At 31.1% G+C, this 23329-nt stretch overlaps 1 protein-coding gene across 1 annotated transcript; it reads left to right on the top strand.

The window, feature by feature from the left end:
- Positions 1-13732: 13732 nt before the first annotated feature.
- LOC125593410 (endoglucanase 6-like) lies at positions 13733-15859 on the top strand. Its single transcript, XM_048770001.1, has 5 exons — positions 13733-13908; positions 13996-14160; positions 14262-14895; positions 14995-15066; positions 15135-15859. The coding sequence occupies exons 2-5, from the start codon at positions 14083-14085 to the stop codon at positions 15425-15427; spliced, it is 1077 nt and encodes a 358-aa protein (XP_048625958.1). The 5' UTR covers positions 13733-13908; positions 13996-14082; the 3' UTR covers positions 15428-15859.
- Positions 15860-23329: the final 7470 nt, after the last annotated feature.

Raw genomic sequence — 23329 nt, 5'->3', positions numbered from 1 at the left:
AATAAATAGATGGGACATTATTCAACAGATCGTAGACAACTTGACATTGTGACGAATATCGTTTCTTTGACGGCTTGTGGACCATCATACATTTAGACTTTTTGTTTCCGAGTGTAAGCATTATCATGTATAGTTAGAAGACAATATGTGAGATACTTAACACTATATATGTTATAGAACTCTGTTTTTGTTTACAAATTTGAGTTTTTCGTGATATATATTTACTTATGGGTTCACTAAAGCATTATCAAATGCTAATTTTAAACTAAGAAACAAAATGCAAAATATATCTGAACTTTCTTAGTGCATGTAAGAAATCACCAGCACATAAAGATGAATACAATTATTTCTTGTGTAGCAAACAATAGTATTGGACAAGAATTGTTTTCGTATGGATATTAATTAATTGGAAACAAAACATAATATATATTAAACGAAGTTACGAATGTACTGTAGCGGTTGCCGTTAACAAATCAGTCTCCTGGTTAATCAGAGTTTTGTTTACAGTTCCTATAAGTCTTAGGCAAAGTCACTAAGTCAGGAATCATCAGCAGAACTAATAGTAAACGGGTTTTATAGAAACGAATTGGATATATATTTTCTTCCTATTCACATATTCTCCCTAGTTATTGATGTGGGTTGTGTAAATATTTAATACAACTATCTCTCTCCAACATAACTATTGCTTGGCTATTATGCATATATGCTCGACTACGTGTGCTTATATATGAGGTCCCCTCTCATCCCAAATGTAGAATTTCAACTTTTGTAAAGCATGTATGATATATGGCCATACTTTTCTGGACCTACCAGTCTTCTTATTCTCAGTATTTTATTTTGATTATAAATTAATTAATTATGCGCGATAACACAGCTAAGAAACTGTTAAAAGGAATAGATTTCATGCACCCTATGACACATATTAATGATTAGATTTAGTTGGATACGTAATTTTCTTAAAACGAGTATTTCAATCTAACAAATTTTAGGAATATTAGAGCATGATTATTGGAGGGTTCTGGTGTTATTAGCAGAATATAAGAAACTGTCTATTAACTTTTAATTAAAAAAGCTAAGAACCGGCTCTTAAAACTCTTATTTAAGAGCCGGTTCCTAGCTTTTTTAGTCAAAAGTTAAGAGACAAATTTTTATATTCCGATAAAAATCTCACTCTAAGAAACCCACAATAATCATCTTCTTAACTTCAATATATGCAATGAATAGCGTGTGAGGCTACGTAAATCGACAAAATGCTGTAATAAATTTATCGCAATATAATCTAAGAAGTAAGAACTATCGACGAGTATTAAAATGAGAGTCCCAAGACCCAAGACCCAAGTAGAATATTCATCATAGGCGTGTAGAAAATCTAAAACAACTTGAATATATAGTTTCATGTAGCTGACGACTTAGTCTTCCTGCTACACAGAATGTAATTTATTAATAACCAAAACTTCAATAGTTAAAGATAGAACGGAGCTGGATGTGGACCCGGTCGGTTTGACCTCCTTCAATTAATTTTATTTTAATATACGTGCTTTGAAATGATTGAAACTATTTTATTATATTTGTTTCTAAGAAATTATTGAAACTTTAGAGTGACGATGCATTGTAAAGGCGTTTCTCTTATAGGCTCACAATACTGTTTTTTTTTTTTGATTGTTAATAATTATATGCACTCTATTTTTTTAACTCTGAGTTTCATTCTAAATAAGGAGGTTTTTTTAGATATCACTGTTATTAACATACAAAAGACACATAATATAAAAGACAGTAAAGAATGACAATACTCTCTCCATTTCATATTAAGTGTCGTTGTAGAAAAAAATTTTCGTTACAAAATAAGTATCGTTTTCGATTTTCAATGCAAAATTTATTAATTTTATGCAGTAATTTATTTTTCTATTGATTGAAATATGGTTAGGTGTATAGGTAATTGTGTTTTTATATAAAAAATATACAAAATTAATTGTTTTCTTAATCTGTGTGCACAAGGTCAAAATGACATTTAATATGAAACAGAGGGAGTATATATTATACTCAAAAGTTTTGTCTCCGAAGAAATACTATAATGATCTGAACATAACATCAATCGATAAAAGAATTAAATATATCATAAAAGCTTCAAGAATAAGTTTCATATGAGAATAAAGATGAAGCCAAGTAGGGTCTTTGGATTAGTAACGATGTCTAGACATATATAACCAAAGATGCTACCGTGGTCGCAAGTCGCAACAATGTTACTACTCGGTGAAACATGTTGTCCTAAACGACATATCTCAATTTCGACGAACAGAATATTGATTGTAGTGACGAGATGATCGAGTTATGAAAATTGAAAAGAAGACGACAACACCTTTTTTAGCTCGATCGGTTCAATTCACAATACCAAAACTACAAGAAGGCTATGCATATTTCTATGGTATAAGAAGTAAAACAATTCATGCACATCAGTATAAGTAGAGATTATGGTATATTGCATCAACAAATAACCAAAACATTATCATCAGGTGAGAAGAATATGTCACGAAGCAAAATGTAACCAAACTTCCAAATAAAGTATATAGACTTTATCTATATCATTATTCTAACACTACCCTATAATTAAAGGTAATTTGACTTTCCCCGTTGACAAAACACGTGGCGAGTTCAGTACCGACGCCAAGTGGAGCTTTGACTTTTTGTCTGTTTAATTGGTTTTTCTTCTTACTATGCAGGTATTAGTTGTCTAGTTGTTGGTTTTCGTTTCGTTTTCGTCTCAATTATTATTCGAATAATAATTTAGAAAATAAAACTTAAACCGTTGAATATATACATATGAGCCGATCAATTGTAGTGTTAAACACGATAAATATTACATAATTTTTATATTATTAAAGAGATGTCCTTCCAAATTCTAATCATATGAGCCGATCAATTGTAGTGTTAAAAACGATAAATACTACATAATGATAGTAATCGTATTGTGCAGGAAAACTCTATTTACCTCTATAATCACAATATGCGAGAAACTCCATTTACTTCTACCTAATTACTAGCTAATTATCTTCTCATTCATACCGCAAAAAGTTAGTAGTTCGAAAGTTGAACTTAAATATATTGCGAATGTTTCCCACATCCTCCTTCTCACTATTGTGGGGTTTTTATGTATTCAGTTTGGTTCTTATCATCTGAAGAGATGTCCCCTAAAAAGTAAGAGAGCCATGTTTAATATGCAACTGAAAAATTTATCCATAGGTTTTCGTTTTTGGAGAATTGGCTATGTGAATTTGAACTAAATTATAAGCCCATCTGCCCCAAAAATGGTTAGACGTGGAAAATAGCAAAACCCCAAGCGGGCAGGTGTTGTATAGTTCTCGTCATTAAGTCTGGCCCAAAAACCATTAGCGGGATGGGGGTGGCCGAAAAGATAACGAACTCCAAAGATTTTACGCGCTGAAGTCGCGAGGGATATTTATAATCATCCCGATAGAATCCAATGCAGTGTCCGTAGGAAGAAACTAGGTTAAGTCAAATATAGAAATGTGAAAACTGAAAAAGGTTGGAGATCCGCGAGCCAAGTCCGATAAGGTTTGCTATTGCCTATTGGACGGGTGTAGACATACCGTCACTATTTGGTTATTGTGGTGTAAACAAACCAAAAACGTTTTATTTATACCTCTGGCCCATTCTTGTTTCGAGTTTGAGCTTCTTGTTTATGGTCCTAATTTGTCCTCATAAACCTCTGCCCGAACCTTTTTCAAATTTTCAGTTGATAAAAAGAACCTCTGCGTGAACCTATGAAGATGATATCCTCCTTTCAAATTTACCCGGACCCGAAGACCAGATCCGAAACTGAGCCGAAAAATCCTGGTTCGGGTAGGAACCGAACCGATCTTTTGGGTTTTGTTGTGGAGGACCCGCGGGTCTTGGACCCAACCCGACCCGATGGGGTACATGGAATACCCGAAACTTCTAGTATATATTAGGTATACATAGGTGGCGTTTCAATTTTTTGGTATCATGGATATTTTTTAAGTTTCAGATTTGGGTTTTCGGGTATGATTTTGGGATTTGAGTAAACTTTTAGATTTTCGAAAATATAATTTGGATAATCATATAAAAGTTTGGACATTTTTCATGTCTTTAGGTCAGATTTTGGGTAACATTTCAGATATTTTCCGAGTATTTAAGTATTTTCAGGTTTTTTTTGTCTTTCGATTTGTTTTTGAACTGGATCCGAACCGAACCCGATCCGAAACCGAACCGAACCCGATCCGGAACTGAACCGAAAAATCTAATTGCCTTACTAGAACCAACTATCTAAGACCCGAACCGATCCGGACCCGACCAATCGACAAATTTTAATTACCCTATTGGATCTAAATAGTTAAAACCCAAAGAACCCAAACTTGACAAGATATGATCCAAACCCGATCCAAGGACCTGGATACTCAGCCTAATTGATTGTTTATTTATTTTTTTATTTTTATAAATAGGGTGTAAATCTAGACAACTAAATTGAAACAGTATAAAACTGACATGGGCTTCATTAGTAAAATTTTGAGAAGAATATTTAAAATAATTTTAAAACTGCAAATGCTTATTAAATTTTTTTTATATATATTTTGCATAATTTTATAGTAAAAATCTTAAAATTACTAAATTTATAAAACAGTCTTATACACTAAACTTCTTCTATTAAATAATTTCAAAATATGTTTATATATAACAATGTGTAAATTATATTTTCACTAATAGTATTCATAAATAGTTTAGCGTAATTCTCTTTAAATATTACAAAATAGGTTTTTTACCAAAAAACGATAAAAAAAAAGTTTCATTAAAGAGGTAACTTTTCTACCCTTACTTTATAAATATTTAGATAAGAAATTCCTTCGGATAACTCTAAAAAACTTTTAATCATAAATATAGCACACAATGGTCAAAATGACCAAAATATTTTATTAAAGAGATAAATAAACATTTGTATCTATAAAATTAACTAATTTAGACTATGGTTTAGATTTGAGTGATGGAGTTTTGCGGCGGAGTTTAAGATTTTTAAAAATAAATAAATATTTATGATAAAATAAAAAAATTTAAAATAATTTCAAAAGGAATTTTTGTATTTCAAAATAATTTTTTTAATCAAATTTTAAAATCATAAAATAAATTATAAAAATTACAAATTCAAAAACGAACTATTCAAAAAAAAAATTAAATTTATTATTTATTTAAATAATTATTTATATTAATCTATATATATAAAGTTAACATTTTCTCTTTTCTTCTGACAAGTGGCATGGGGATTTGTTGTCACATGTCTTCTTTATTTTCTCTCTGAAAATTAACGTGTTTGTGAATTGAAAAACAACAATATTGATGGAACTTGAATAATAAAAAATCAGAAATTTAGGATAAATAAACAGATAACAAGAAAACAAAAAAAATACATTTTTGGATCTAATAAAATTTCTGAAAGTTTTAGTTATATAATATTTCTCATACTAAGCATCATTATATGAAGTTTGATAAATTATTTTATTGGTCACTAAAATTCAAAATGAATAAAAAAATAAATAAAATAATATGATTTATTTTAAATATTAATTTTTTCTCAACCAAAAATTACATAAACTAAAATTACATAAACTTTCATTATTTTATTATCTTTAACTATTTTCTATTATTTTATTTATAAATTATATATTTATTTTACTTAAAGATCATAAAATAACCAAACTAAGGAAAGAAAAAAATAGAGCACAACACATGATCTAAACCTAAAACCTAAACAATCATAGAAAAAAATGTCATAATAACACTAATTCAATAAAGATCTAGAGCTGAAAGAGATTAAGAACGAAAACTAACTTACCTCACATTACCATAGAGTGTCTTGGCCAGAACAAGCAGAAACCAAAAAATGATAGAAAGATAAAATCTAAGACAAAGCAATCCCCGAACACAAATGTGTGTGACCAAGCACCAACGCAAAAAATCAAGAAAACGAGACAGAGAAAGAATAATCACCGAAATGTCAAGATAAACACAAATAGGAAGACACATGTCTAAAGCACCGAAAACTCAGTCACCATCTAAGAGGTAAAAAGCATCTCACAAACTAAACAAGCACATATACGACGTACATGCCAGCGAAGAACCACAAAGCTCTAGATAAAAGGGAACAAAGCTCCAAGAGACTAACTCCGTACAGTACACTTATACCAAGGGAAGCATGAGAAGACGAGAAACAACCTGAGGGAATAAGAATTGAAGCCAACCACCGAGAAACTAGAGCCCAAGCTTGAGACCAGAAACATCCTTCCAATCCCACTAAGCATACACAGAGGAAAACACTATCCAAACCTAGAGTGCAAACATGGCAAAAGGGTAAGCCACCAGAGACACGAACAACAATGAAAATTGCAAAGAGATGAGAGAACATAGAGAGAAGGGGACACAAAATGAAATCACTAAACCTTAGAGCCATCCTCGAACTATGAAATAGAACATAGAAGTTAGATCAACAAAAACCAAATCTTGAAAACCAAGACGAAGATGGACTATTAACGACAAGCCAACGACGAGGAAGACAACATCAAGAATGCCAAAACTCTGACACAACCCAAGGAGATGATGTCTCTAACATCAGAAGAAGAGGAGCGGTCAATATTGACCGGAACAGCCTACAACACCGTGAGAAACAACCGCACAACTTTAAACTCATAAACCCAATCTACAACATATACCAGATAATCTCACATGAGAAGAAGGGGAGGAAGAACTTTATTTCAAAACATAACAATCATTCATGGGAGAAGCACGGTACACTGGAAAGGTAAACGAAATACATAAATGGTGACAGGTCAAGGTCAAGGTGGGAGATGGCAAAAAACATCTTAAAGAATAATGTTCCAAATTTTGAAAAAAAAAAAAAAATACAATTATGACGCTGAAACCGTTAATCTTAGAATCAACAAATGCCCAAATGCAAAGTTATTGAAATTCAATATGCTTTATATGAGAGACTCACTAGACCACTAACAATTACAACTATACACACAACAATAAATTATTGAAATAGCACACAAAATATATTAACCTATCACCTACTCCTACATAATACAATAAAAACATCAAATAATGTTCTTAACAAATAAAGATAACCACATAATTACATCATCCTAAAAATTCATATTTAACAACAATAAAAAAATAATCCGCACGAAGCGTGGACATGCCCCTAGTATATCTATAAAGTAGAGTTAAAAAGTTTGTTTACCTCTTTAGAACATCTTAAACTCATTGCTATTTTTACCTTTATAATAACATTTAGTGGTAAAATAGTTCTAACCCACCTCTACTTATTGGAAAATTGCTAAAAATGTCACATTCTTAATACCAAAAATAATATTATTTTTTAAAAAATAATTTATTTATTATATATATAGAGAACAAAGGTATAAGAGTCTTTTGCCTCTTAATAAAGAATATATTTTTGAAAATATCTCTTTACGGTGGTAAACATGAATAATGGTACCAACAAAGTGGTAAACATGAAAATTCACCTATTTCATCATTTATGGTAGAGATTGTTATTTTTTCTATTTATATAGAGGAAAATTTCCGTTGTTTTTTTTCTACAGAGGAAAATTTTCCCTATTTCATCCTCTATGAAAATTTTCTATTTATATAGAGGAAAACTTTCTCTGTTTCCTCTATTTTTTATGTAGGTAGTTTTAGTTGAATGCACAAATGTTAAGAAAGTCATTATTTTTTCAAAAAAAACAGTTGATATATAAATTAGATGTAATTAAACAACTCAAAAATAAGTCTATATTATTTGATTGGTCACACTATTCCCAATAGAAGTAAAAATTGGAAAATCGCCACAAATACCACATTCATAGTACCATTTTTCATGTTTACACTAACCACTTTTACCTTCACTTCTAATGAATGGTTAAAGACACTTATACCCCTAAGGTTAACTAATCTAAACTTAGGGTTTAGAGTTGTAGGGTGAGATAGGGTTTTTGGAATGTGAAATTTAGAATTCTAATAAATATATAAATAAATACTTAAAATTTTGTTAAAAAATTTAAAAAATAGTTTCAAACATAATTTTCGATTTTCAAAAAAAAAATTTGGAAAAAAAATAAAATAAAAATTTCGAAAAAAAATTCAAAAAAAAAATTATAAAAAAGTTCGAGTTTGAAAAAATATAATTCGAAAACATAAAAAAAAAAAAAATTATTGTTTTTTATTTTTTTATTTAAATAATAATTTATTATATATATAGATAACAAAGGTATATGAGTCTTTTGCCACTTATTTAAGAAGATATTTTTGAAAATGTTCTTTTATTAGTGGTAAAGATGAAAATTGGTACCATGAAAGTGGTAAACATAAAAAAATTTCCGTAAAAGTTACCTAGAGCTATGAAACTACTTATATTTTGAAACAAACAAATTTTACTTAAACTACTTATGATATGAAATAGAGGAAGTATTTTTTTACTCTATATTTAGAGATTACTATTTTAGAGAAATACATTGAAGCATGTCTCACCTCTGTTATAGAGTTCTTTTATTTTAGAGGAAAAATAGCAAAATATATTGGAGATGATCTTAATGAAACTTCTTTTGATCATTTTTTCTTTGTGTGTTATTTTGGTGAAAAATATGTTAGAGGATCTTCTGAGAGAATTGCTCTATTTAAATATGCATAAATATTTAAATATACGATAAAAAGTAAAAAATAATATATTTTTTTATTTTTGAATAATATTTTATTGAATTAAATTTTCCTTTCTTTTTAATATATTCATTTTTTAGAAACAATTATATGAAATCCAAAAATATTTTTGAAACTATTTTTAAAAAAATTATGTAAATTTTTACTATTTATTTTTAAAATTTAAACCCACCCCTAAAACTCCACTCACAAAACCACGTCTCTCAAATCTAAATCACATGTCTATATTAGTTAACTGTAAGGCTGTAAATTTCTATTTACTATTCAAATGAAACATTTTGGTCATTTTTATTTTTGTGAGCAATATTTATGATACTTTTTTTATGGTCATCTTAGAGAGTTTTTCAATATTTTTAACTTGAATTTTCTATTTTTAAATACATTTTAAATAAAAAAAAACTATTTTTATAAATATAATTTAAACATAAAAGAGGATCACAATATTATATGATAACTTTATAAGTATAAATATATATGATGAGTATAAGTAATGTTTTGTAATTTAACATATAATCTTCTACAATTCAGGTAGAGTTATTGTAGAAAATTAGTGTTGAGAAATTTGCAAAAAGAAAAACGCTTAGGATATAATCATGGGTATATACAAAAAAAAAAAAAAAACATGGGTATATACGAATGAAGACTTCACTTCAATATTGGGCCGATAAAAAATAAAGTACGGTATAAAAAGAATAATCGAAAGTTTTTTTTTTTTTTTTTTTACAGCAAACATTCATAGACTCATAAAGACTCTGTAAACCAAGGTGGCAACTCTGCATCCATGTGTACGACGAAAGACAGTTGTATCTGAATACTGCGTTCCAAGCGATTTTCCTTTATGTTTTCCGTCCTGGGAATATGAACGATATCTAAGTTGATAAAGCTTCTTCTCAAAAGCTTAATATCTTCCAGGTAACTTTCAAATGTGGATCATTCTTCTGGTTCCGAAACCATCTTCACCAATTGAGAACAATCTGTCGCAAACGTAATCCTAAACTGTCTTAGATTTTTCATGATTTCCATCGCCCAAATGAGTGCCTCCATCTCTGCATGAAGAGGTGAGAGACATGCCCTTACATTCCTGACTCTTAACAAACTCTCAAACTCCGGTAGCGTGCTGAACCAGTCTTGTCCTGAAAATAAATCTTTATCCCTCCAAGAACCGTCTGTGTAACACCATCTGCCTGTAGTCCTTGAATTCGGTATGTTGCGTGCCTCGTGTACCAACCTACCGTTCAGTTTTAGTCATACATACATAGGAGACACGAGGCCGTCAAAATAACCTCCCGGTTAAGTTAATGTTAACGTCAAGTGAGGCGCCATACAAAAATCGACGTTCACGACGTTCGTCACTAAGCTCACATGGTGGGGACCACTTTTCTGCTGTCAGCTGGCACGTGCGTTCATGTGCACAACAGAAGAAACGCTCGGTTTCTAAACTCGGCACGAGTCCTTCTTGTCTCGCTGAACAAGGAACGTTCGATGCAAACTCGACGGTCGTGGGACCCCCAGTTATGGAACGGTCCAGATCGAACAACTCACCGAACTTTGTTATCGGGATAGTGTCGGTCAGTAAAATCCAGACGGAACCATTTATTAACTGGGGTAACTTATGCCGACCGACAAAGTTTGTTTACGTCAACGTGAATTTCAAAACTAATTCGGTGGATTGTAGTTGCATGAGCGTCTCGTGGCGTTTAAACCACTTTTAACCAGGGATTATATAACGATTTGCGGATAAATAGAGAGAAAAAGACGAAAATAGCACTAAATCAAGTTTATGTTTCCAAACTAGCATTTAAGGTCAAAAGTCACAAAAATAGCACTTAATGTTTTATCAAAAGTCACAAACTTAGGTTTTAGAGTTAAAAGGTGGGGTTTAGGGTTTAGGGTTTAGGGTTTAGGATTTAGAGTTTAGGGTTTAGGGTTTAGATTTTAGGATTTAGGGTTTAGGGTTTAGGGTTTAGGGTTTAGGGTTTAGGGTTTAGAGTTGAGAAATAAAGTTTTGGGGATAAGATTTCAAATTTTGAAAAATAAAAAAATTAAAATTTTCAAAGGATAAACTTAGAAATGTGCTATTTTGGTCATTTCAGTTTTTGAGTGCTATTTTTGTGATATAAACTTAGAAATGTGCTATTTTGGAGATTTGCCCATAAATAGACAAAATAAATCAATATAGGTTATGTAATTGTTTTTTTTTCTTTCTCTAGGCCGGAAAATATCATGTGATGAAGTAGTGAACGTTGCCAGCGATTAATTCAACCTGAAACTACGGTATGCTGCCAAATTAATCAGAACCAGCTAGTACTGTGATAATATGAATAGCATTATGAATTATCATTGACAAGATTATTGATCCTTGTCCCGTGATCCATCGTCCATGTTATGATCAACTGTAGCTTATTATCGTTGTCTGATTTAGACTGCAAAATGAAAGGGATTAGCATGCAAAATTAGTCTACCATTCTACTAATTATGTCACACGTTGTCCAAGCTTTGTAGGTCAACGTATGATCAAAATTTACTGGTGCGGTTACCTGAGATTAACCAAAGTCAAACCATACATATTATATACTCCCTCCCGGTTTTTTTTAATGATGATTTAGAAGATATTTTTGTTTCAATTTGTATAATGATTTGAAACTTTCTATATAAAAACTATTAAATCAATTGATTAAAATATTAAAAGCTAATGTTTATTTTTGTCTTATTTGTTCAGAATAACAGTGATTAACTATTTTTAATTACTTTTTATTGTAATTAAATATTTTTAATAAAAATATAGTTTTTTTTAATTAGTGTGTTTATACTAAATATTATAAAAACGGAGGGGTATTACACAACAAAGTCAACCAAATACTCCTGTTAAAACCAAAAGCCAACAAAATACTACATGGCTAACATCAGTGCAATTACTATTTGGTATTTATTGTGTCAAAAGCTAATAAAGAGCAGTTTTTTCTTTAAATTACTTTATTATGGCACTGGCTACGAAATTCGATACGATTTTTATGTAATCTATGTAGTCCCCACATTTAGGCCTAAGACGGATCGAATATCCGGGCAATTTTAAAGTATCCGGATCCGAATCCTTATCCGGCGGATCCATAATTTTACTATTTTTATCCGGATTCAGGGTTCTCGGATATCTGGGTGTCGGATATCGTTCTAAAAATTGTAATATGTGACGGATATTCGGATCCGGATTTGGATCCTTAAAAAAAATTAAGAAAATATTAATATATAAAAAAATATTAACAATATTTAAAAATAAAAATATATATAATGTTTTTAATTATTTTATGTATAATATTACAAAATTTACATGAAATATATATATACTATTATAAAAATGAAAATACATGAAATAAAATTAATTTTTATATATAGATATTACTATTTTTGAAATAGATATTTATAAAACTTACGGATCCGGATATCCGGACTAAAAAAATCAAGATATCCGGATCCGGATCCGGCTTTGACGGATCCAACATTTTACTATCCGGATCCGGATTCGACCCCTCCGAATATCCGGATTTTCGGATCGGATCCGGATCGACTCTCGGATCGAATCCGGATCTCGGATAAAAGTCCCAGGCCTACCTACTTTGGATCCTGATTTGATATAATTTTAGGCCAAAGCATTTGTGGATGTCTTTATCACAAATACCAAAATGAATTATTTTTCAATTTTTAGTTGTTCAAAACCGTCAATGAAATCTTATACTCCATTCTATATCATTTTTTTTTTGTGCACTCCATTCCATATCATTCAATTTGGAAACTGTGGCATATCGGTTGCCGTAGATCTATAAATAGAGTTAATTAGCAATTTTTTGCCCATCCATTGACATTTCACTCTCATCCTATGCATAGAAGTGGCATTTACGCACGTATTATATATAATATATAATATTTGTTAACCAATTTAAATAGAATCGATTCATATTAATAGAATGCCAACAACCAATCACCAATGTATGAAAGAGAAAAAGTGACGGCCATGAAACAATCAGTAACGAAAGAAAGGATATGATGAGAAGAAGACATTATAGGAAGAAGAGGAGAGAAGTTTGCTATTGGTGGTACAAAAGGTTTTAGAGAAGAAACGACTGAAAAAAGGTGAAGAGGAAGAGAATGAGAATGAGAATGAAAAGAAAGAAATATTATTATTGGTGTACAAGGTGAAAAAGAAAAAAATACAATGGAAACAAGTAAGGAGACAACGGATGGCAACGAAAGTTGAGAATAATACGGTGAAGTTATAATAAGTTACTATGAAGCTATATTTATATTCTACGATCTTTTAATATGGTGAAGTTATAGATTCTGTTATTGTGAAATTACATTATGGAAAAGAAGAGATAGTTGGAAGAGGTGAGGAAGAGGAGAGGATGTTGTTGTTGGTAGGAGAGGTGGAAGAGAAGAAGCGATGGTAGGAAGAGGGAATGTTGTTGTTGCTACAAGGGGTGGAGGAAAAAAACAATGGGAGGAGGTAAAGACATTAAGACATATCCGCAAATGCTTTGGCCTACGATTATATCAAATTACATTTTCATTTTATGATTCTTTAATAGAATATAACACAACAAATTAACACATAATGTTTATTGTTCATGTTCTTCGATTGTTTTAGTAACTGCGCCTTTTTATGTTTAAGTAGAAGTGATATATATATAGTTTTTTTAACACCAAGTAATATATATAGTTAGATTGGTGAATTTAAACTTAAATAAAACACGTTTAGAAATCTTGGTAAGATAGAGTATGCTGGCATACTTTCAAGTTGTGACTGACTGACTGACTACAAATCTTTCCATTCTCTAAACGATCTCAGCCGTTTATCTAAAGTTTATATTTTTCTCTTTCTTTTTTTTTCTTCTAAAAAGAACAAAAATAGTTCGCACGTGTCTTGGGGCTGTCGGTGCCCCATGCTGTGTAACAACCTTTCACACTAAAACATTTACTCTCCAACGAACCTGCCACTCCCAACTGAAACTTCTAAACTAACCCTGTTTTATCTGTTTTATTACGGATTTTTGCCATCCTAACTCAATTTAATTTAATTTTCAGCTGTTTGATTTCGCGGACAAATACAGAGGAAAATACGACAGCAGCATCACCGTCGCTAGTAAATACTACGGATCCGTCAGTGGTTACAATGTAAGCCTACGGATAATTGAAAATCTGATAGATTAACGGTGGCTTTACACTGTTGTCTGAAATTGACCCCTTAATTTCAATGATCAGGACGAGTTACTTTGGGCTGCCGCGTGGCTATACCAAGCATCCAACAACCAGTTCTACTTGGACTACTTGGGTCGTAACGGTGACTCCATGGGTGGTACCGGTTGGTCCATGACCGAATTTGGCTGGGACGTTAAGTACGCTGGTGTTCAAACCCTTGTTGCCAAGGTTAGTTAATACTTGATAGTGCAGCACCAATTTTTGTTAACCGGTTTGATAATCTTGGTTTGTTTTTAAACCGGTTTATTTCTTCTTTTGTGGTGGGACAGTTTTTGATGCAAGGGAAAGCAGGACGTCACACGGCTGTGTTTCAGAAGTTTCAACAGAAAGCTGATTTCTTTATGTGTTCCTTGCTAGGTAAAGGCTCCCGAAACATTCAGAAGACACCCGGTGGTTTGATTTTCCGACAGCGTTGGAACAACATGCAGTTTGTCACCAGCGCTTCTTTCTTGACCACCGTTTACTCTGATTACTTAACTTCCTCTCGAAGCTACTTGAGATGCTCTGCTGGCAACGTCGCTCCTTCGCAACTTCTCTCCTTTGCTAAATCACAGGTTGATTATATTCTTGGAGATAACCCGAGAGCTACTAGCTATATGGTTGGTTACGGTAACAACTTCCCTCAGAGAGTTCACCACCGTGGCTCCTCCATCGTCTCTTACAAGGTTGACCGCTCTTTTGTCACTTGCCGTGGTGGTTACGCCACATGGTTCAGCCGTAAAGGCAGTGATCCCAACCTCCTCACTGGTGCTATCGTCGGCGGTCCTGATGCTTACGACAATTTCGCTGACAGGAGAGATAACTATGAGCAGACCGAGCCTGCTACTTACAACAATGCACCGCTCCTTGGTGTTCTTGCTCGTCTCAGCAGTGGTCATTCCGGTTACAGCCAGCTTCTTCCAGGTTTGTGTCTGAGATTCAACACATTCCAATTCCAATGTACCTTGGGAAGAGGTTTGGAACTCAAAGTTGTTTGCTTTGTTTTTTGTTATCTCTCTGCAGTGGTTCCTGCTCCTGTTGTAGTCCGAAGACCAATGCCTATTCGTAAACCGAGAGTGACTTCCCCGGTCCGAGGTATGCTCTTGTGTTCTTTTGTATATCTGTTGAACAGAGAGTTGACTGTGTGTTGATTAATTGTGCAGCTTCTGGTCCAGTGGCTATAGTTCAGAAGATGACAGGTTCATGGGTCTCAAAGGGAAGGACTTACTACAGATACTCAACAACTGTAACAAACAAATCACCAAGAGCTCTGAAAAGTCTTAACCTTTCGATCAAGAATCTCTACGGACCAATCTGGGGACTCTCTAGATCAGTAAACTCATTCGGTCTACCTTCCTGGATGCACTCATTGCAATCCGGAAAATCCCTAGAGTTCGTCTACATTCACTCAACAACGCCCGCCAATGTCGCGGTTTCAAGCTACACGTTGGCTTGACCAGACAACAAACTTCGAAAAGAATCACAGTGTGTATAGGGTCGTGAGAAGAAAGTGTTGGTTTTTCCCTATGGTTCATCAAGAACGTTTAAAGGTTTGGTCTTTTTATTTTCATTTTGATTTTTTTTTCGGGTGATTATAGAAGGGTTGAAGAAAGGTGGAAGTAAGGTGTGAAGAGACAGTCAAAGACTCTTCGGAAAATTTAAAAGAAGAGTGAAAGTGCTCATCCTCTTTCTACTCCTAGTTCAATGCTTTAAAAAAAATTATATATAGCGAGAGAGAGAGAGGAAGATAGGAAAAAAAAGATTAAAAAGGGTCTCTTGTGAGAATTTGCAAGGATTGTTTTTTCATTCCTTGTGTTTTTATCTTTCTTGGTGGTCAGTTGTAAAACTCAACAACAGTCCTTAATGAAATGTGATATGGTTATTAACTTGTGTTAAGTACTTGTCGTCCATAGACAAACTGAAGTTTAGCCATATTAATTAATGATAAATCCAAAAAATAAAACTTTCCCCAGATTGTTTATTTTTCTACACAACTAGGACTGATCTGCTTTACGGGTAGGATGAAAATTAAAAAATAATTTAAACAGTTAGAATGAATGTTTAATATAAAATTTTATCGTATAAAATTATACATATTAGTTAAATTTTATACATGTTATTGTATTTGAATACTAAATAAACCATGCTTTATGAAAAATTAGTTATTATTTGAGAAAAAAAATATTACCTGTTATTCTTAGATTTTTTTTTTGTTTGTTGAAAGATTTTAGATGATTTTCTTTTGTTAAGCAACCTATGTTTAAATTATACATTAAAAATTGAATTTGGCCTTACATCATTCTTTGTGACATTATGTAGTTGGATGACCGACCATAAAGTAAACCGTGACGACATAACAAACTTGGAAATATAGATTAGGAACATATAGATGTGAAAATTTCTTTATAAGACCGTTAACTATTAGCAATTTAAACAGAAAAACAATAAAACTAAATTATCGTATATCGACATGTTGGGTAGTTCAAATTTGATTTAAACCAATAAACTAAATTTCAATCTTTTAAAAACAATTATGAACTACTTAAATGATTATACTATTTAAATTTTATTAATATATATTTGTTTCCATTAGAATATGCGAATGATTGTTTTTACCTAACAATATTATGGATGTACAAATTAGTTACTTTATTTTGTAAAACAATTACTATTGCATTTAATTGTTTCTAATTATGCCAGAATAATTTCTCCTATATGAATTATATTTTATGAGGTTATGTTCATTTTGTGCTGATTTTTCTGAATATATTTATTTTATTTTCTGTATGAATAAGGTAGGTTGAAAACATAGCTAAATAGTTAAAAAAGCTACTAATGTATCTTTTGATGTTTTTTAAAAATCATGTCGACTGCATATATTGAAAAAAGACAACAGCGATGCGGAAGCATAAAAAGTACTAATGTCGATATTGCATACACCACCTTAGCGATGCGGGGTCTTCTTGGTCAACTTGGTAGATGCTGGGGCCAGAGTTTTTTTTTGTTGATGAGACCACTTGAAGTTGCTTCACGTTCCTAGCAAGAGATTATCTTGCTCCTTTCTACTAAGCTGCAGGATCTTATACTGGGATGAATATACATTAGGCATACTACTTAGAGCTTCAGGGATTTGTCCTCAGTTCCACCAACTCAATCTCGTGACTGTTATTTGGAATGTTTTCTTCTACTGTAGAACATGGCCGGCACTGCAACATTACGTTTCTCTGCCATAATAGCTAACAGTGGCTCCATCGAAGTAATGGTTCAGAGTTGTCGGGAGCCAAACCCTGCGGATTTGAAACAATCTTATTCATATGACAGAACAAAATGCCATGTGAAACAGTGAAGTTGCATGAGAGTAAGTACTTTCATAACAAATGAGTGTATATGCATGTCCGAACAAGAGCTATCAGAAGGACGGAGTAGTTTGATTTGGATGATGCGGAGAGAGCCGTCTAGAGCTACAGAGGAGGAGATGAGGAGAGATGATGACCAGGATGAGACTTAACAACCTCAGTGGCGCTTACTGTACAGTAGAATCTCTCCGACTTACCGTCTGGTCGCTCTAACACCATCGTTGCCGTCACCACCGCCTGACAGTACGTACCCCCATTTCACAGTGAAGAAAAGTAGGAGATAAAGGAGTGAGTGTAAGTTAAACAGAAGCTACTGAACCAAAGAACAAACGTAAGCTATTGGGGGAAAATTTGATAATCAAGACATGAACAAAGTGAAACAGAATCAACAAACCAAACAATAATAAGCTCCTGAATATTTAAAGATTTTTAAGCCGGAGCTACCTTTGGGTCGAGGAGGAGCATGTCAACCCAATAAGCTCGCCATAGTGCTTCATATTCCTTGTTTCTCAAAAGCTTAGGAGGCGGACCCGGATGGACAGCCAGCCTTCAAATAGGCGAAGAGTACAGAGGAGATGACATCGACGGTTGGCTGGCATAAATATTGACTAAAACACATGCGTAAAAAATCCAAATCAACAAACAGGTTCAAGACTTATAATTCAAAGTAGTTTGCATAAATATCTAATTACAGAGCCTTGAATAATTATGAGTTTAAAGGCCAGAAATAGTTTCGAAGATCCGAAAGTATCTATATATATATACATATCGAGATTCAGAATAATTATCAGAAAAATGCAAAGATACATAAATCAAGATTTTCACCTCCTACCATCAACCTTGAGATTACATGGAAGAGAGCTTAAACAATTTCCTGATGCAGACATAGAAGTAATTAGAGATCAAAGAAAAAAATGTTTACTTTTTTGCATATAAGAAAGAGCTTAGAAACTGAGATAATACCGCTGCTGCGACTTAAATCTGCCAAGGATCCAACAGTGCGAATAAGTGTTGTTTAGATTGAAGCGGCCATATACTTTGAACCAACTGAAGAAACCCCAACTGCTCATCTAAAACACCAACTCGAATTTCTCAATCTAGCGTAAAACACAATCTATTCGAAACAAAATCTCTGTATATTAGTATATTATAAGAGATATGAAGACATGATGATTCCATGAAGAGAAATACTGACCTATATATACCCGAGAACACACCACCTTGTAGATCTAAACACACATTGAATTACTCATCGTGGGTGAGTCAATGAATGGAATTAAACATGAAAAGCCATCAATCGGACCTTTCAGCGACTGAGATGAAGCTCGAGCGTCACTGCCCGCCATAGAAGGAAGAGGGAATCAGAACTCCATGGCTTCGCGTCTGTAGAATTAGGGTTAGAGACAAAATCCATTTGTCCGGGCCGTACACACAATTTCACGATTAAAGCCCACGACAGAGCCCATCACAATACAGAATTAATGAAACGATGAGTTTCATTCCCTTCCGACACGTGTCACGCGTACAGAAACATAATTTTTAACTTGGAATCCTAGGTGTCCACACCAGGAAAGAAATAACTTTATTTTATATATAAAGATGTGATGAATCTTGTTAGATAACTACTCTGTCCAAATTATACATTTAAGGTTATACAGATAATTTTATTACAACATAAAACCCCGAAGCATCATCATGCTTAAAGATAATTGTAAAATTTCATTATGTAGCCTGAATGTGTTGTTGTTGATGTAAACAAAATAAAATTGAATAAGACTATTAATTGACCTGATAGTAATTGAGATGCTGAGGCCTTTGCTTCTTATAAGAAGGTGCGACAAGCCAGTTACAAGAAAAAAAGAAGAAGGTGTAATGAGATCTCTTTCCATGTCGAATGATACTGTGTCCAAGTGAACACCTTTTATCAGCTCAAATCCCTCCAGCTATAAATATAAATTAAAAACACCCCATTGTGTAGTAAAAAAATTACCGTAAGATACCAATGTATTTTGCTATTTTTTTAAAATAAAAAAATTATCTAATAGAAATAAATATATGTTCCAATGTATTTTTTTTTAAGATAGCAATCTCCAATATATAGTAAAATATAGAGAAAAGCTATTTCTTTTTCTATAAATGCAACACATGTTTCTAACACCCTATTTATGAGTCAATTTGAATAATTCGAAGTAGTTAAGTTTATGGTCAAATATCATGGTTAATATCTTGTTTCCTATTTTTTTTTTCACTTACATATAATACTTTTCAAAATTTGAAATTTGGAAAGGAACAACCAGGGATTTTTATGATTGAATTGTGGCGAAAATATATTCATTTCACTGAAATAAAATGTGCCTAAACCTCATATCTTGTGACTGTATATATGATACTAAGCTAAGAGCTTAGGCATCACAATGGACAATGTGTGTTAAACTGTTTAGTTAAAGAGCTCGATCTATTGCCATTAGTTTAATTATATTTGTTTAAACCGGATAGTCCAGTTAATCACAATGGACAATGTGTGTTAAACTGTTCATTGATATGTATATCAAACGTTACAGCATTGTGTAACATGTATTATTTGTTACTATGACTTATTATCTTTTAAATATTTACTAATTTTCAACTTGTTTTAGTCTATTCATTTCGTGCAAGACGTGGATCACCACATAGTATATAGTAAAATATAGAAAAATGTTATTTTTTTTTTATTAGTGCAAGACTATGTACATTGGTTACATGTTTCTAACACCTTATTTTTACTTCACATCATGTTCTCTTTTTTCCACATCATAATTTAACACCCACTCAATTTTTATTCTCAACAATGATTTGTTTTTTAGAAAATTACAACAGCCAACCCCACTAATTTTGTTTATATTTTTATATTACTTTATGTTTTTTGTGATTACATATTATTAATAAAAAATATAATTTCAAATTAAATTAAATAATTAAGAACTAAATAAATTTATAACATAATTTATCTTTTTCGCTTTTATTTTATATATTAATTTTTTTAAAAACAATTAGTAGGAGCTAATAGCAAAAATATAGTAAAAAAGATGAGTTTTATTCTGTGTCCAAATGAAATTAAACAAGTCTCTATTTATAAAGTATGAAAATGATGAATTTTGATATAGAACTTATGTATAATTATAATTATATTAAATAATTGGTATTAAATAATGGAGATGAAAAAAGTTAAAAAAAAATAAGAGTATCCAATCAGTTTTTACACCTGTTTTCATCCACTTATTTACGTCGCAATTAAAATTTAAGAGACAAACTTAATATTTTGGTATAATCAATATTTGCCACGTCATACAAGAAGGACCTATATTTTTTTATCAACGCTGTTGATAGCGTTGATAAGTTTCAACACTGAATTTGCCACATCATATATTTTACTCTTATAACAAACCATTGTAAACTTATCAACAGTTGAAATATTTATCTACAGTTGATAAATCTTCTATGGTAAGTAATCTAAGAAAATATAGCAATCTATATATTAAAAGAATAAATAAAGTAGGGCTAGAACAATTTTTAGCTCTAAATATTATTATAAAAGTAAATATAGTGGTGAACTGAAAATGCTACGAGAAAAAACAACAAGAACTAAGAACACGGATGAACAAATTATAACTTTTTTTGTCTTTGGCTACTCTACTGAATTCTTCAAGGATAACTCTTTGGTTTGTGTTTGATCAAAAAAATAAAAAAGAAACTCTTCAGTCTGTTGGTTGTATTAAGTATTCCTCTAAATTATTTCAATTTGGTAGAACTAAAATTCCTTTTAAAATTCTACATTTGAACTGTACCAAAGTGTAGAAAAATAACTGTAATAATAACGTGAAAATTAGAAAAAAAATCAAAGGAAAGTATTTCTCTACTTTATTACAGAAGACCAAAGGGATAAATTAGACTAATTTATTTATGGGAAAATTCCATAAAATACTCCAACTAAATTTTGTTAAGCCTTTTAATACCCAATTTTTTTATACCCAGTTTAATACCTGAACTAATTATTTTGCTCATTTTAACACATTTATTTATAAAAATGTGTTCATTTAGATATCCAAAGTATGCTCATTTTAATAATAACTTTCAAAGAAAATTTCTAAAATTTCTAAATTTAAAAATAAATATTAAAAGTTTCAAATTTATTTTAGATTTAAACAATAAATTAAATATATTTTGGATGATACAATATTTTTATAATATTAGTTTTAGTCTCAATTCCAAATTTAGTTTGTTTTCTAAAATTTAAAAGTAATTTACTTATTTTAATCATAATTATTTTTTTCTAAATTTTAAATAAAATAAAAAATATTTACTTTTATTCTTAAAACTTTAAATAAAATTTTAATTTTTTAAAACACAATTTGAATTTTAGAGATTTTTTAAAATTTCATTTGAAACTTATTAATATTTTTAACTAAAATTAGGATAGTTTGGATATTGAATAAACATAGTTTTAAAAGTTAGTGTACTAAAATAAGCAAAATAATTATTTTAGATATTAAACTGGATAACAAAAAGTTTGGGTATCAAAAAATTTAATGAAATTTAGTTAGGATATTTTTATGGAATTTCTCTTTATTTATTTTATTTATTTATTTATTCTACTAATTCCATTCTGCTCATATTTATTCCATTAAGGGTGGACACAAGCGAGTACGAAACTCGAGTTATTTTGTACAAGTAGTAAAATTTTGATTTTGTACTTAGTTTATTAAAAATATTATTCGAGTTTTAAGTACTTAGTAAAAATGACAGATTTATCAGGTATTTGCCATATTTTATTACTTGTACGTTACCTGATAATTATGATAAGTTATTTGATAATTCCTATGTCGCATGAAATCGGAAGTGGATACGCGGAAGCAGAACCGTAAAGAAGCGAATAAGCGAGATATTCTAGAAAACTAGGAAGCGGGTACGTGACAGAAGTGTATATCAATATATATATATATTAAAATATAAGAAAATTTACGACTAAAAATTATATGATTTAAATTCAAATTATAGTAATTATTCATTTATAATAATTTTAAATGATTTTATTAAAACTGTGAAAATGCATATAAATTAAGTTTATAAAATTTTATTATATTAATTATTTTTAATATTTCATAAATATTTGACATAATATATTTGAATATATATATATTTGAATATATATATATATATATATATATATATATATTATATCTGTAATAAAAACCTCAATGAAAGATAATTTATAGTACTAGTTTTAATATTTGTATATATTTGTATTCTCTCTATTTCATTACTATTAAATTTTATATTTTATATAAAAACAAAAAACACGATTAATTTTATTTATTTATTTATGACATTTTGTGAACGGAATCGTAAGCTTCCAACGTGTTTTTAAATACGATATTTTGGAAGCGAGATTCCGCAAGCTTTCACAAAGTTCTGATTCTGATTTCGGTTCCGAATCGGGAAGCGGACGTCTGATGAAGCTTCCTTGCTTTTTAACGAATATCTCATTGATTTTTTCTATGTTTTTGTCAGTTCAGGAAACATAATATATAAGAAAAAGAAAACTCTAAAACGCTTATATAAGTATATTATGTTTGATTGACTTATGGAGATATAAAATTATACGAGATATTTTACTATAACATAAAAATGTATATGTGTTCATTAGCAGGAACGAGTAACTAGCCAAAAACACCAAATACTTATTTTTATTTAATACTAGGGGTGTTCCGGCGCGTGGTTTGAACGTTGTTTTGTCTTTTGAATTCAATTTGTTTCATTTTCATTTGTTAGTTGTTAGTCCAATCGACATAGAATTATTAATTTTTGACAATTAAAAATTGAGAATCCTGGCCTAATAATAGATTTTATGAGTGCATGTTAGAATATTTCAGGCCTTGAGTCCTTAGCTTTCGAAGTTATGTCAATGCAGTTTTGACTCCTGCTAAGTGAAAATGTTAAAAGTTTTTAGTAATGTGGGTGATACA

This window comes from Brassica napus, chromosome C9 (assembly GCF_020379485.1).
Source record: "Brassica napus cultivar Da-Ae chromosome C9, Da-Ae, whole genome shotgun sequence".
Classification (NCBI taxonomy): Eukaryota; Viridiplantae; Streptophyta; class Magnoliopsida; order Brassicales; family Brassicaceae; genus Brassica; species Brassica napus.
Note: the sequence above shows the minus strand (reverse complement) of the source record. Positions and strands in the feature narration are given on the sequence as shown.

Excerpts from the sequence above, each read along its gene's own strand:
- LOC125593410 (XM_048770001.1), top strand. The coding sequence starts at position 14,083 with ATGGGTGGTACCGGTTGGTCCATGACCGAATTTGGCTGGGACGTTAAG. Across the intron at positions 14,161-14,261 it reads TTCAAACCCTTGTTGCCAAG|TTTTTGATGCAAGGGAAAGC; the intron begins GTTAGTTAATAC and ends GTGGTGGGACAG. Across the intron at positions 14,896-14,994 it reads TTACAGCCAGCTTCTTCCAG|TGGTTCCTGCTCCTGTTGTA; the intron begins GTTTGTGTCTGA and ends ATCTCTCTGCAG.